At 55.3% G+C, this 9617-nt stretch overlaps 4 protein-coding genes across 4 annotated transcripts; 2 read left to right on the top strand and 2 right to left on the bottom strand.

Annotated features, from left to right (window-relative positions):
- Positions 1 to 65: 65 nt before the first annotated feature.
- On the bottom strand, positions 66 to 2045 carry SETTUDRAFT_132980 (uncharacterized protein). Its single transcript, XM_008022450.1, has 4 exons — positions 1836 to 2045; positions 1369 to 1779; positions 965 to 1314; positions 66 to 878 (listed from the first exon to the last, which is right to left on the bottom strand). Exons 1-4 carry the CDS (start codon positions 1900 to 1902, stop codon positions 150 to 152), a joined length of 1557 nt encoding a protein of 518 aa, XP_008020641.1. The 5' UTR covers positions 1903 to 2045; the 3' UTR covers positions 66 to 149.
- A 338-nt stretch (positions 2046 to 2383) lies between these two features.
- SETTUDRAFT_162123 (uncharacterized protein) lies at positions 2384 to 4761 on the top strand. The gene is made up of 3 exons (XM_008022449.1): positions 2384 to 2863; positions 2923 to 4288; positions 4350 to 4761. The coding sequence occupies exons 1-3, from the start codon at positions 2410 to 2412 to the stop codon at positions 4690 to 4692; spliced, it is 2163 nt and encodes a 720-aa protein (XP_008020640.1). The 5' UTR covers positions 2384 to 2409; the 3' UTR covers positions 4693 to 4761.
- Positions 4762 to 5589: 828 nt separating this feature from the next.
- SETTUDRAFT_84790 (uncharacterized protein) lies at positions 5590 to 6889 on the bottom strand (the record flags this gene model as incomplete). The annotated part of the gene is made up of 5 exons (XM_008022168.1): positions 5590 to 6062; positions 6141 to 6417; positions 6472 to 6547; positions 6606 to 6713; positions 6771 to 6889. The coding sequence occupies 5 exons, from the start codon at positions 6887 to 6889 to the stop codon at positions 5590 to 5592; spliced, it is 1053 nt and encodes a 350-aa protein (XP_008020359.1).
- Positions 6890 to 7528: 639 nt separating this feature from the next.
- Positions 7529 to 9514, top strand: SETTUDRAFT_132977 (uncharacterized protein; the record flags this gene model as incomplete). The annotated part of the gene is made up of 8 exons (XM_008022448.1): positions 7529 to 7810; positions 7862 to 8137; positions 8187 to 8321; positions 8367 to 8771; positions 8818 to 9025; positions 9074 to 9262; positions 9314 to 9353; positions 9405 to 9514. The coding sequence occupies 8 exons, from the start codon at positions 7529 to 7531 to the stop codon at positions 9475 to 9477; spliced, it is 1608 nt and encodes a 535-aa protein (XP_008020639.1). The 3' UTR covers positions 9478 to 9514.
- Positions 9515 to 9617: the final 103 nt, after the last annotated feature.

Here is a 9617-nt window from a genome sequence, read left to right as displayed (position 1 = left end):
GAGAAAAAAAAAAAAAAAAGAGAGAGAGAGAGAGAGAGAGAGAGAGAGAGAGAGAGGTAGTTGGTCATTCTGATTTACAGATTGCACGCACACTCACAAGAGCTTTGTTTCCAATTCACATGCCACTACCACTACAACTACCACTACAACTACCTCAGCTTCTTTGCATGCGCCACCAAACTCTCAATGACCTGCTCAAACGCATCCTTGTCGCCAAGAGCGCTCTCCATGCGCTTCTGCCAGTACTCAAACACGAGCGTGGCGCGCTGCTGCAAGCCCTTGAGATGATCAATGTGCATGCGCAGCTCGTCGTCTGTGAAGCCCTGGAGCGCCGCGTCGGTTGTGGCGCACAGTTGGGCCGTGGAGCTCAAGTCGAGCTCAGGAGGCGGTGGCGGGCCTTTGCGCTTGCGCTCTGGGCGCGAGCCCGACGAGTCGATGGAAGTCGAAGACTCGTTTTCGCGCTTGACCCGCCCGAGTGGACCGCCGTTGTTGTGCGTGTGGTTGTTGTTGTTGTTGTGGCGCCCGTCTGACGAGGGCCGCGGCGACCGTTCGCCTGGAATGTGAATCGAGGGTAGGATAAGCTTCTTTTGCTTCGACGCCGGCAGGATCTCGTCTAGGTCGACCGGCACGCCCAGCGATACGAGGAACAGCCGTCGTATCCGCGACCGCACCCAGTCTGGTGGCTGCAGCGGTGGCGGTGCAACCAGCTGCGTCCACAGCGAGTGGCTGCGTTCCGACTGGAACATGGACCGCGTCTCCTCTGCGTTGGCCGATATGCTGGGAATCTCATGCTGCCCTGGGTAAATCTCCTCCAGGTACGGCTGTGTGGCTGTGGCAATGTCTTCAGGGCATGTGAGCCGGTCAAAGTCCAAGACTGGCTGTGCAAAGCAACCGTTAGTCAGCGTGTCACAGTAGCAAGCGGGCAGAGCATCCATATTAGCGGGCTAGAATTGCTGCCACTTACAGGACCCGGCGAAGGGGCAGGTACAGGAGCGGCTTCGGGGGGCTTGTCAAATGTAGTCTCTGCCTCGTGCTCGCCTTGCTGAAACCCATCGTCAAAGTCTCCAAAATCGTCGTCCCCCTCCCCGCCCTCTTCAAACTCGTCAAAATCGCCAAACCCATCGTCATCTTCATCATCATCGTCTGCTGCTGCTGCTGCTTCTGCTACTTCTGCAGTCTCGTCACCAATGTCGTCCTTGTCTTCCGTATTGTCCTTGTCATCTTGTGCCTCGACTGCAACGTCGCCTTCAGGCGCAGACTCGGCTGGGCCGCTGTCTGGATTTATCAAAGACCTGTCATGCGAGGTTGGTGACCCTTCTTCCGTCGTCAATGGTACGCAGGAGGCACCAACGAAAATGCCCTACGTACCTGGGTTGCTGCGCTGGCTGTCCTCAGGTGCTTTGATCACAATGTCGGGCTCCGCATCCGCCAGGCGATGCTGGTGTGCTTCGGTCCCCGGAATGTCACCGTAGCTAGGCTTGTCGGGGTCGATCTTCTCAACAATAGTCTTTGGAATTGGCGTGCCTCCGGGCGTGATGGGTCGGTCGCTGATGCTGACGCGGGACGCACTGCGGCTTCGCATGCCCTCTGGCACAATCTCAACCTCGTCGGGCACGGCGTCTTGGGTGCGCATCTTATAGGCCTCTGTGCCAGGCACCTCGCCGTGTGCTGGCGTATCGTCGACTCGCTCCACTCGCGTCGTGGGGATGGGCGACGTCAATGTCGATCGTCTAGACTTGCCCTCCGAGGCATCGGAAAAGTGCTCGTCACTTGACTCGGCTGCATATCTAGTGTTAGACACGGGCTGGCCAGGCGGCAACATTCGTGTGACGTACCCAGCTCCTTCGCACCGGGGTCCTCCAGCTCTACGCTCTTGCGGGGCGGTGCCAGCTCGTTCGTCATGTCGACAGCCGCTCGGTGCTTGGTTGCTTTTGCACGTGGATGCTGAGGCGGGATACGGCAGAGTTGCTTTGGGTGCAGCTGCGAGGAGAGAAGAAGCAGAAGGGCGAGGAACAAAAGGCTGCGCCTCCTTGCTTCAGAATGCCGTCGTGGAGTCTCAGGCACCGCTCGATTGGCGGGGGGGCCGGCGGTCTGGATTCCCAGCCGCTGGGCATGGTGGGAACAACGATTCACCGGAGCTAAGCGCGACCCATGCACCTGTTTGTCTAACTTTTGGGATGCGACATTGACGCGCCCAAACGTCGTGAACGTCTGCGCGCATCCACCTCGACCTTGTCAATTAGCGGTCCGGCAATTGCATCTCCCGTCGCGACACGCCTAGTCTACTCGCGCCTTGGATACCATTTCCGCCATCAGCATCAACAACAACAACAACAACAACAACAACAACAACAACGACACCGCCTGCCAACACCCCATCCACCAGAGCCGACCCCGACGTCCGCCAGCATGAGCTTCTCGTTCGGCCAACAGAACAGCGGCGGCGGCAGCAGCAGCACGCCTAGCAAGCCGCTCTTTGGTGCAGCTCCCTCGACTGCCGGCGCTACACCGTCTCTCTTTGGGACTGCGGCCAGCGGCACCAACACCACCACCAACACGTCCAGCGCACCCAGCAGCGGCGGTCTATTTGGCGGCGCTAGCAACACAGGCGGATCCAGCCTGTTTGGCGGTGGCGGTGCATCGACGACGCCTGCAAGCAAGCCTGGTGGTCTTTTTGGCGGAGGTCAAGCTGGCGCGTCGTCAACAACATCGGCCTTTGGCGGCGGTGGAGGCTTTGGGGGGTTCGGAAAAAAGGAGGGAGATGCAGCCAAACCCGCCGGAGGGCTGTTTGGCAGCGGCGGAGCTTCGTCTGGCGGAGCAGCTTCGTCTTCTACGCCCTCGTTTGGATTCGGTGCAGCCGCTAGTAAGTATCATCTGTACATTGCGCAGGATGCTCCATGTACCTGCTAACACCACGCGCAGGCTCCGCGCCATCAGCCACACCTGCAACGAACAAGACATCGCTCTTCCCCTCGACCACCCCAGCCGGCGCCCCTCCAGGCGGCAGCTTGTTCACCCAAAACACGCAATCGAGCAGCGGTGCCCAGTCCGGTTCTTCTTTGTTCGGTCAACAGAGCAGCCAAACCAGCGGGGGCGGATCGTCTCTGTTCGGTGGCGCAAAGCCTGCTACGACGTCGTCTTCCACCCCCAGCCTGTTCGGCGGCGCCACTGCTGGACAGTCGGCCGCGAAGCCCCTCGGTGGTCTCAGCCTAGGAGGAAACACGGGCGCCTCTACCGACGCAAACAAGAGCGCTACTCCGTCTGCTACGCCCACGTCGAATCTGTTCGGAGGAGGAAACCAGACAGCGGCGTCTGGCGGGCAAGAGGCGCAGACACCCAAGCCTGCAGGCAGTCTCTTTGGCGGACTTGGAAGTACAACACCTGCCACCACCGCGAAACCTTCAGGGTTCACCCTTGGATCTACGTCATCCGCACAACCCACGTCCTCGCAGCCTACGTCAACCGGCGCGCCAACGTTGAGCCTAGGCGGAAACACTGGCACTACGGCCTCTTCAGCAGGCGCCCCCAGCAGCCTGTTCTCAACGGCAGCAAGCTCCACTCCAGCTTCATCCGGGGGCGGCTTCAGCTTCGGCAAACCTGCTGCTTCTGCGAGCACGACAGCAACGGCTGGAGCGACTACCACGGCCACGGCGGGCGCACCCACGTCTACAGCATCATCTGGCACATCGCTCTTTTCAGGCTTGGGCAGCGGGCTAGGAGGTGGAGCTTCTGCTGCACCTGCAACGACCGGGGCCAGCACAACTACTTCGAGTACCACCCCAAGCCTATTTAGCAAGCCTGCTGGAAATGAGGCGCCTGCATCGAAGCCCGACGCCGAATCACAGCCGACTCCTACATTGGGCGCCACTAGCGGAACCGCGGGAGCGAACGCGGCGCAGAGCGGGCTTGCGGCCTCAACCGCTGGACCCGCGCCATCGGCGCAATCACGGCTGAAGAACAAGTCCATGGACGAGATTATCACGCGTTGGGCAGCAGACCTATCAAAGTACCAAAAGGAGTTCCAGGCTCAGGCTGAGCAGGTGGCATCATGGGACCGAGAATTGGTGGAGAATTCCGACAAGGTTCGGCAGCTGTACTCGAAGACGTTCCAGGCGGAGCGCGATGCTGCCGAGGTAGAGCGGCAGCTGACCATGATGGAAGAGAACCAACAAGAATTGGATTCTTACCTAGACCGCTATGAGAAGGAGATTGACAACCTCATGAAGATGCACGGTGTCAGCGGCAAGAATGAAAGCTTGCGCGGCCCTGACCAAGAGCGTGAGAGGACGTAAGTGCACCCGCTTTGCATAAGCTTGAGCAACGTACAAAAAGGCTAACACGATGCACAGTTACAAGCTCGCGGAGAAGCTGCAAGACCGCCTCAACGAACTCAACAAGGATCTCACAGATATGATTGAAGAGATTAACAGCACATCGCAGACGCTCAGCAAGACGGGCAAGCCCGACGATCCTTTGACAAAGGTCGTGCGTGTGCTCAACACGCAGCTCTCACAGCTTCAGCTCATCGACTCTGGCGCCTCACAACTCCAGGAGAAGATTGCAAAGGCACAGAGAGAGACGCAGCGTGTGGGTGCAAATGGGTGGAATGGCCTTGGCTCCGACCCTTCGGCCGACTTTATGAACAGCATGCGTGGCAGCCGGTCGACGCAGAGGTTTGGCGGTGTTTCGTAGACGTAGGATTTAGTAATTGATGCCATGAAAAGAAAGAGTAGGGGGGGAAGGATGTAAAGATTAGTTGGAATAGTCTAACTTGACTGGAACGTTTTTGCATATACTAGGCGTTCTTTTTTTTTGGTTCAAAGTGCTATAGCAAGACACGTAGTTTTGTATGTGCTTCCCGTTTGAAATGTCTCGGTTTATCGTGTTCGTATGATTAAATGTCATGCGTGTCCGTGGTGAAGAATAAGGCTGAAGGAGGGGTAGAAGAAGAAAAAGAGAGAGAGAGAGAGAGAAAATGTTGACTATGTGTTCCACAGGTGGATTTCAACATGTTAATGCGTTCCACAACACAGTATCATATACAATACAAAATAGCAGTTTGGCATCTGAAGACTTGACTAGAACGGCCGTGGGCATCGTGTCGACATTGTTCTGGGCTACGCTGACGGATTTCATGGGCGGGAAACGGTATTTAGGTCAGTTCTTCTCTCACCTACCCCCCTTTTTTTTTTTTTTCTTCTCTTGCTATTTGTCCCATTTCCCACACCTTCTCTTTTCAAACATGGCAAGCAAGAAAGTAATGGATTCTAACTACACTCCCAGTCGGCTACTGGATCGCGCTAACCGGCGTGCTCACCTCGGCACTCATGCTCTCCTATCCGCACAACACGACGCTGCACTTCGCCATGTACTACTGGGCGGGCAGCGTATACGCGTGCCAAGCGACTTTTTTCGCCTGGGCCAACGACGTGCTGCGCTACGAAGAAGACAGTCTGCGAGCCGTCGTGATAGCGAGCATGAACATGGGCAGTAATGCCGTGAATGCGTGGTGGAGCATCATTTTTTACGGTGCGAATTTCGCCCCGTATTTTACACGCGGCTTGTGGGCTATGCTCGCGGTTAGTATTGCTATGGGTGCGTGGACGGCTGCGCTCGTGGGTATGCAGAGCAGGACGGAGAGGAGGAGGGGCGAGGTCGAGGGCGTGGGGACTGAGACGGTGTTGGGGAAGGGGGAGATGTCGAGGGAGAAGGTGTGAAGATAGAGAGAAGAACGCCCGTGGGGTAATTGTTATTCTGGGTTACGGTGTATTTGTTCGTGGGATGGCTCTTCATGTACAGCTGTAGCAGGGCGTTTGTGCTAAAGGATTCTGTTTCGCCGGCGAGAATCCACAGCATCACGAAGAAGTACCAGTACCAGGTTTTGAAGCAGTGCTTGAGGAACGCGCGGGAGATGGGTGTGCGCTCTGAGACTTCGGGGACACGGGAGATGGCGAGCGCTTTTTCAGAGGCGCTGAGATAGGGCGCGCGTGTGTTGCGCGGTGTGTCGGGGAAGAGCAGGAAGCCGTAGACGGCGACGGGGAGGGTGATGATTCCGTCGATGACTGGGCTTGTTTAGCACGAGGACGAGGACGAGGACGAGGACGAATTTTTGTGGGGATACGAGATATCTGCGAACTTACTGAAGAGCCAGCGCCAGCCACTCAGGCCCCGGAGCCCGTCCATGCTGCTGTGAATTCCCGTCTGGATGAAGCCGCCAATCATGGTTCCAGCGAGTCCTGATGCCGTGAAGATGCCTGAGCGCTTTCCCAGCTCCTTCTCCGTGTACCACGACCCGAGGATATAGTGGGTTCCGACAAACGTTGAGGATTCAAAGAGGGCCTGGAAAAAGCGAATGGCCATGATGTGTTGCGGCTTTTGGGCTGCTGCCGTGACCATTGTTAGGCCGGCCCATGCTACCTTTTTTTTAAATTTTTAGTTAAAGCGCTGGTGGAGTTGAGGGCGGAGCAGTACCATGCATGCTGGGAAGAAGTAGCGCGGTTTGATGTAGTAGAGTGCGATATTGCACGGGACTTGGCCGATGGTGTATCTGGGAGGATCGTCAGTAAGGCGGTTCTGCGCTTTTTTTTTTGCATCCAGAAACATACCCAACGGTGAAGACGGTATTGATCTGGTTGAGCTGGTTCCCTCTGAAACTCAACTCTTCCCTCATGCCCGAAACATATGCGTTGTTGAGATTGGTGCGATCAAGATAGCTTTGCACGTGATTAGATACGGCTCATTTTTGACTTTGGCGCATAGTACAAGCATACTTGAGAAAGTACATGAGGCAGCAGAATGTCAGGATGAAGAAATCCAGCTTCTGGACCAGCTTGCGCTCGCCTGGCGCTTGCTGGTCACCGCGCAGGTAGGCAATGAAGCCGTTGGCCATGCTGGGGGGGACGGCGCCTTTGGGTGGCGCGAACGGGTTTCTTTTTTGCGAGGTTGTCGCAGAGCGCGCGCGCAGAGCGGATGATTTTGTACGGATTTTTATCGATAGACGGCGGTGTGGCTAACACGCCAACCCTATGCTCGGTGACCCTTATCTGAGCTTGCAATGCTCTTCCGATCAGATACTCGATTGCACGCCTGATAGGAACTGGAGACACGGGGCCGCGGTGCAAGATATGGGAGATAGGACGCCACTTATGAATGACTCGAGATATGCACAATCAGCATTTCTCGTTGCAGATCTCCGCGCCCCTCTGGTTGTGCAGCTGATTGCCGGTATCGGTAGACATGCCTCAGGCCCAACAAGGCAGGTATTTTCTCTCGAGGAGTAACAGTTTACTCGGCCGAGCCGACCGAGAACTTCCTACTAGGAGCTTAGTCTGGGTAGCGTGGACGGGTGCGGGGAGTGTTGTAGTCATCATCTTGACGACGCGGCCCAGGACGACAACAGCCGCGGTGAAGATAGCCCGAGGGTGGGGGACATTGAAAACGCGACAGGACGGCCTACACGTGGAGGTGTGCGCAATACTTTATTATTATTTTTTCTGCTACAGTTCCTTCACATTGTAATATCGAGACCATGGCATCTCAAGCGAAGTGGGAGCAAGTCGCTGCGGGGAAACGCGCAGCCCTCGCGGAATCCATTCCGGCGGCATATCGCATTCCTCAAGATAAACTACCGCCAGAGACACAGCTCAATGTCACGACTTGGCCCAAGGAGTCGGGGTGGTTTACGGCACAGGAGTTGGAGATTACAGATAGCACAGCCTCCCACATCCTGGAAAAGGTTGCGGCCAAGGCATGGAGCGCAGAGGACGTCACGGCCGCCTTCTGCAAACGCGCCGCAGCAGCCCACCAACTGGTATAGCAGAAGCACTGGAGACGGTTGGATCCATGGACTTACATGCATCAGACAAACTGCCTTAGCGACGCCTTCTTCGACGAGGCAATTGCACAGGCCAAGGCCCTCGATGAACATATGCAGCGAACGGGCCAGACCAAAGGACCACTCCATGGCTTGCCCATATCGCTCAAGGACAATTTCAATGTCAAGGGAAAGGATAGCACGGTCGGGTTTACATCGCTTGTGGGCAAGCCAGTCGAGTACAATTCGACCCTTGTGGACCTGCTCGAGAAGCTCGGCGCGGTGCGGTATTGCAAGACCAATGTCCCAACTGCCATGATGATTGTATGTATGCGTGTACCAGTAATGGGGATTTTGGGCTTACATGAATTAGGCCGAGTCTGTTAACAACACGTTTGGACGTACCACCAATCCGCTAAACCGCAAAGTCACGTCTGGGGGGTCCTCGGGCGGAGAATCGGCTCTCATTGCATTCGGAGGCAGTCCTTTGGGTGTTGGAACCGACATTGTAGGTTTATCCTGATTTTTAGTTCCTGCTGCTGACAATACACAGGGCGGTAGTTTGCGAATACCGGCTGCGTGTACTGGTATATTTACTCTTCGCCCATCCTTCGGCCGCTTCACAACGCAAAAATGCACATCAGGCCTCGCGGGCCAGGAAGCTGTACAAAGCGTCAATGGGCCCATGGGAAAGACCCTCGAGGATATTACCATGTACTCAAAAGCGGTTGTTGATGCGCAGCCGTGGAAACTAGATCCCAAGATGCTGCCAATGCCGTGGCGATCAGTCGAGCTTCCGAAGAAGCTCAAGATAGCGGTGCTCTGGAATGACGGCATGTGTTTGCCCACTCCCCCGGTAACACGGGCGCTGAAAGAGACGGTGGAAAAACTGAAAAATGCAGGGCATGAGGTTGTTGATTGGGATCCCAAGCTGCATCCAAAGGCGCTCGAGCTCCTGGTAAGCCTTCATATGCCCATGTAAAGCTTCATGCTAAACAGTATAGGGACGAATGTTTGTTGCAGATGGCGGTAAGAGCGTCGAGGCACTGCTCGCCCCGACGGACGAACCGTTTCGGCCTGAGATGCAAGCATACAGGGACGCCTCAGAGTTAGGCGTCCGTGATATGTGGAAGTTGCATTTGGAGAGATCTGAGCTACAACGACAGTACTTGGAGCAGTGGAATTCTATTGAAGGGCTCGATGCCATTCTAGGTAATCCAAAAACCGCATATTTGTTACTCTTTGGTTAACAATGAATAGCGCCTACTACCCCTTACTCGAGCACAGCACATGGCGACTTCAAATACGTTGGATATACTGGCGTCTACAATGTTGTAGACTACTCGGCTGTGTCATTCCCCTGTGGAGTCTCGGTCGACAAGACAAAAGACAAGTGCTTGAGTGATCATACGCCTCAGAGTGATTTTTGCAAGGATGCTCAGGAAAGCTGTAAGCGGACTCACAACACGCTCAGTGCTATCAATGACTGACACCCGATAGATGACCCTGAGCTATTGCATGGATTACCTGTGAGCTTACAGTAAGTATTAGAACTAGCCTGCTCTCCTGATTAGGATACTAATTTATGCAGGCTTGTTGCTCACAGACTTGAAGAAGAGAAGGTGCTTGCCATGACCGAAACAGTTCTGCAAGCAGTACAATAATAGATGCCCGTTAGAAATACAACTAAATCTAAACGAGTAATACGATGCATGTATTTGCCTCATTCACAAGTGAGGTTGGTGTGGAGTAGCTTCCTACAACAGTGTAAGAACCCTTATCGCACGGCATCGAGCAAGAGCGT

This window comes from Exserohilum turcica, assembly GCF_000359705.1.
Source record: "Exserohilum turcica Et28A unplaced genomic scaffold SETTUscaffold_1, whole genome shotgun sequence".
NCBI lineage: Eukaryota > Fungi > Ascomycota > Dothideomycetes > Pleosporales > Pleosporaceae > Exserohilum > Exserohilum turcicum.
This window is presented reverse-complemented; position numbering and strand designations above follow the sequence as displayed.

Coding starts and splice junctions, on each gene's coding strand:
- SETTUDRAFT_132980 (XM_008022450.1), bottom strand. CDS start 1,902: ATGACGAACGAGCTGGCACCGCCCCGCAAGAGCGTAGAGCTGGAGGAC. Junction 1,315..1,368: donor CAGCCAGCGCAGCAACCCAG/GTACGTAGGGCA, acceptor CGACGGAAGAAG/GGTCACCAACCTCGCATGAC. Junction 879..964: donor CTGCCCCTTCGCCGGGTCCT/GTAAGTGGCAGC, acceptor TGCTTTGCACAG/CCAGTCTTGGACTTTGACCG.
- SETTUDRAFT_162123 (XM_008022449.1), top strand. CDS start 2,410: ATGAGCTTCTCGTTCGGCCAACAGAACAGCGGCGGCGGCAGCAGCAGC. Junction 2,864..2,922: donor TGGATTCGGTGCAGCCGCTA/GTAAGTATCATC, acceptor CACCACGCGCAG/GCTCCGCGCCATCAGCCACA. Junction 4,289..4,349: donor GACCAAGAGCGTGAGAGGAC/GTAAGTGCACCC, acceptor CACGATGCACAG/TTACAAGCTCGCGGAGAAGC.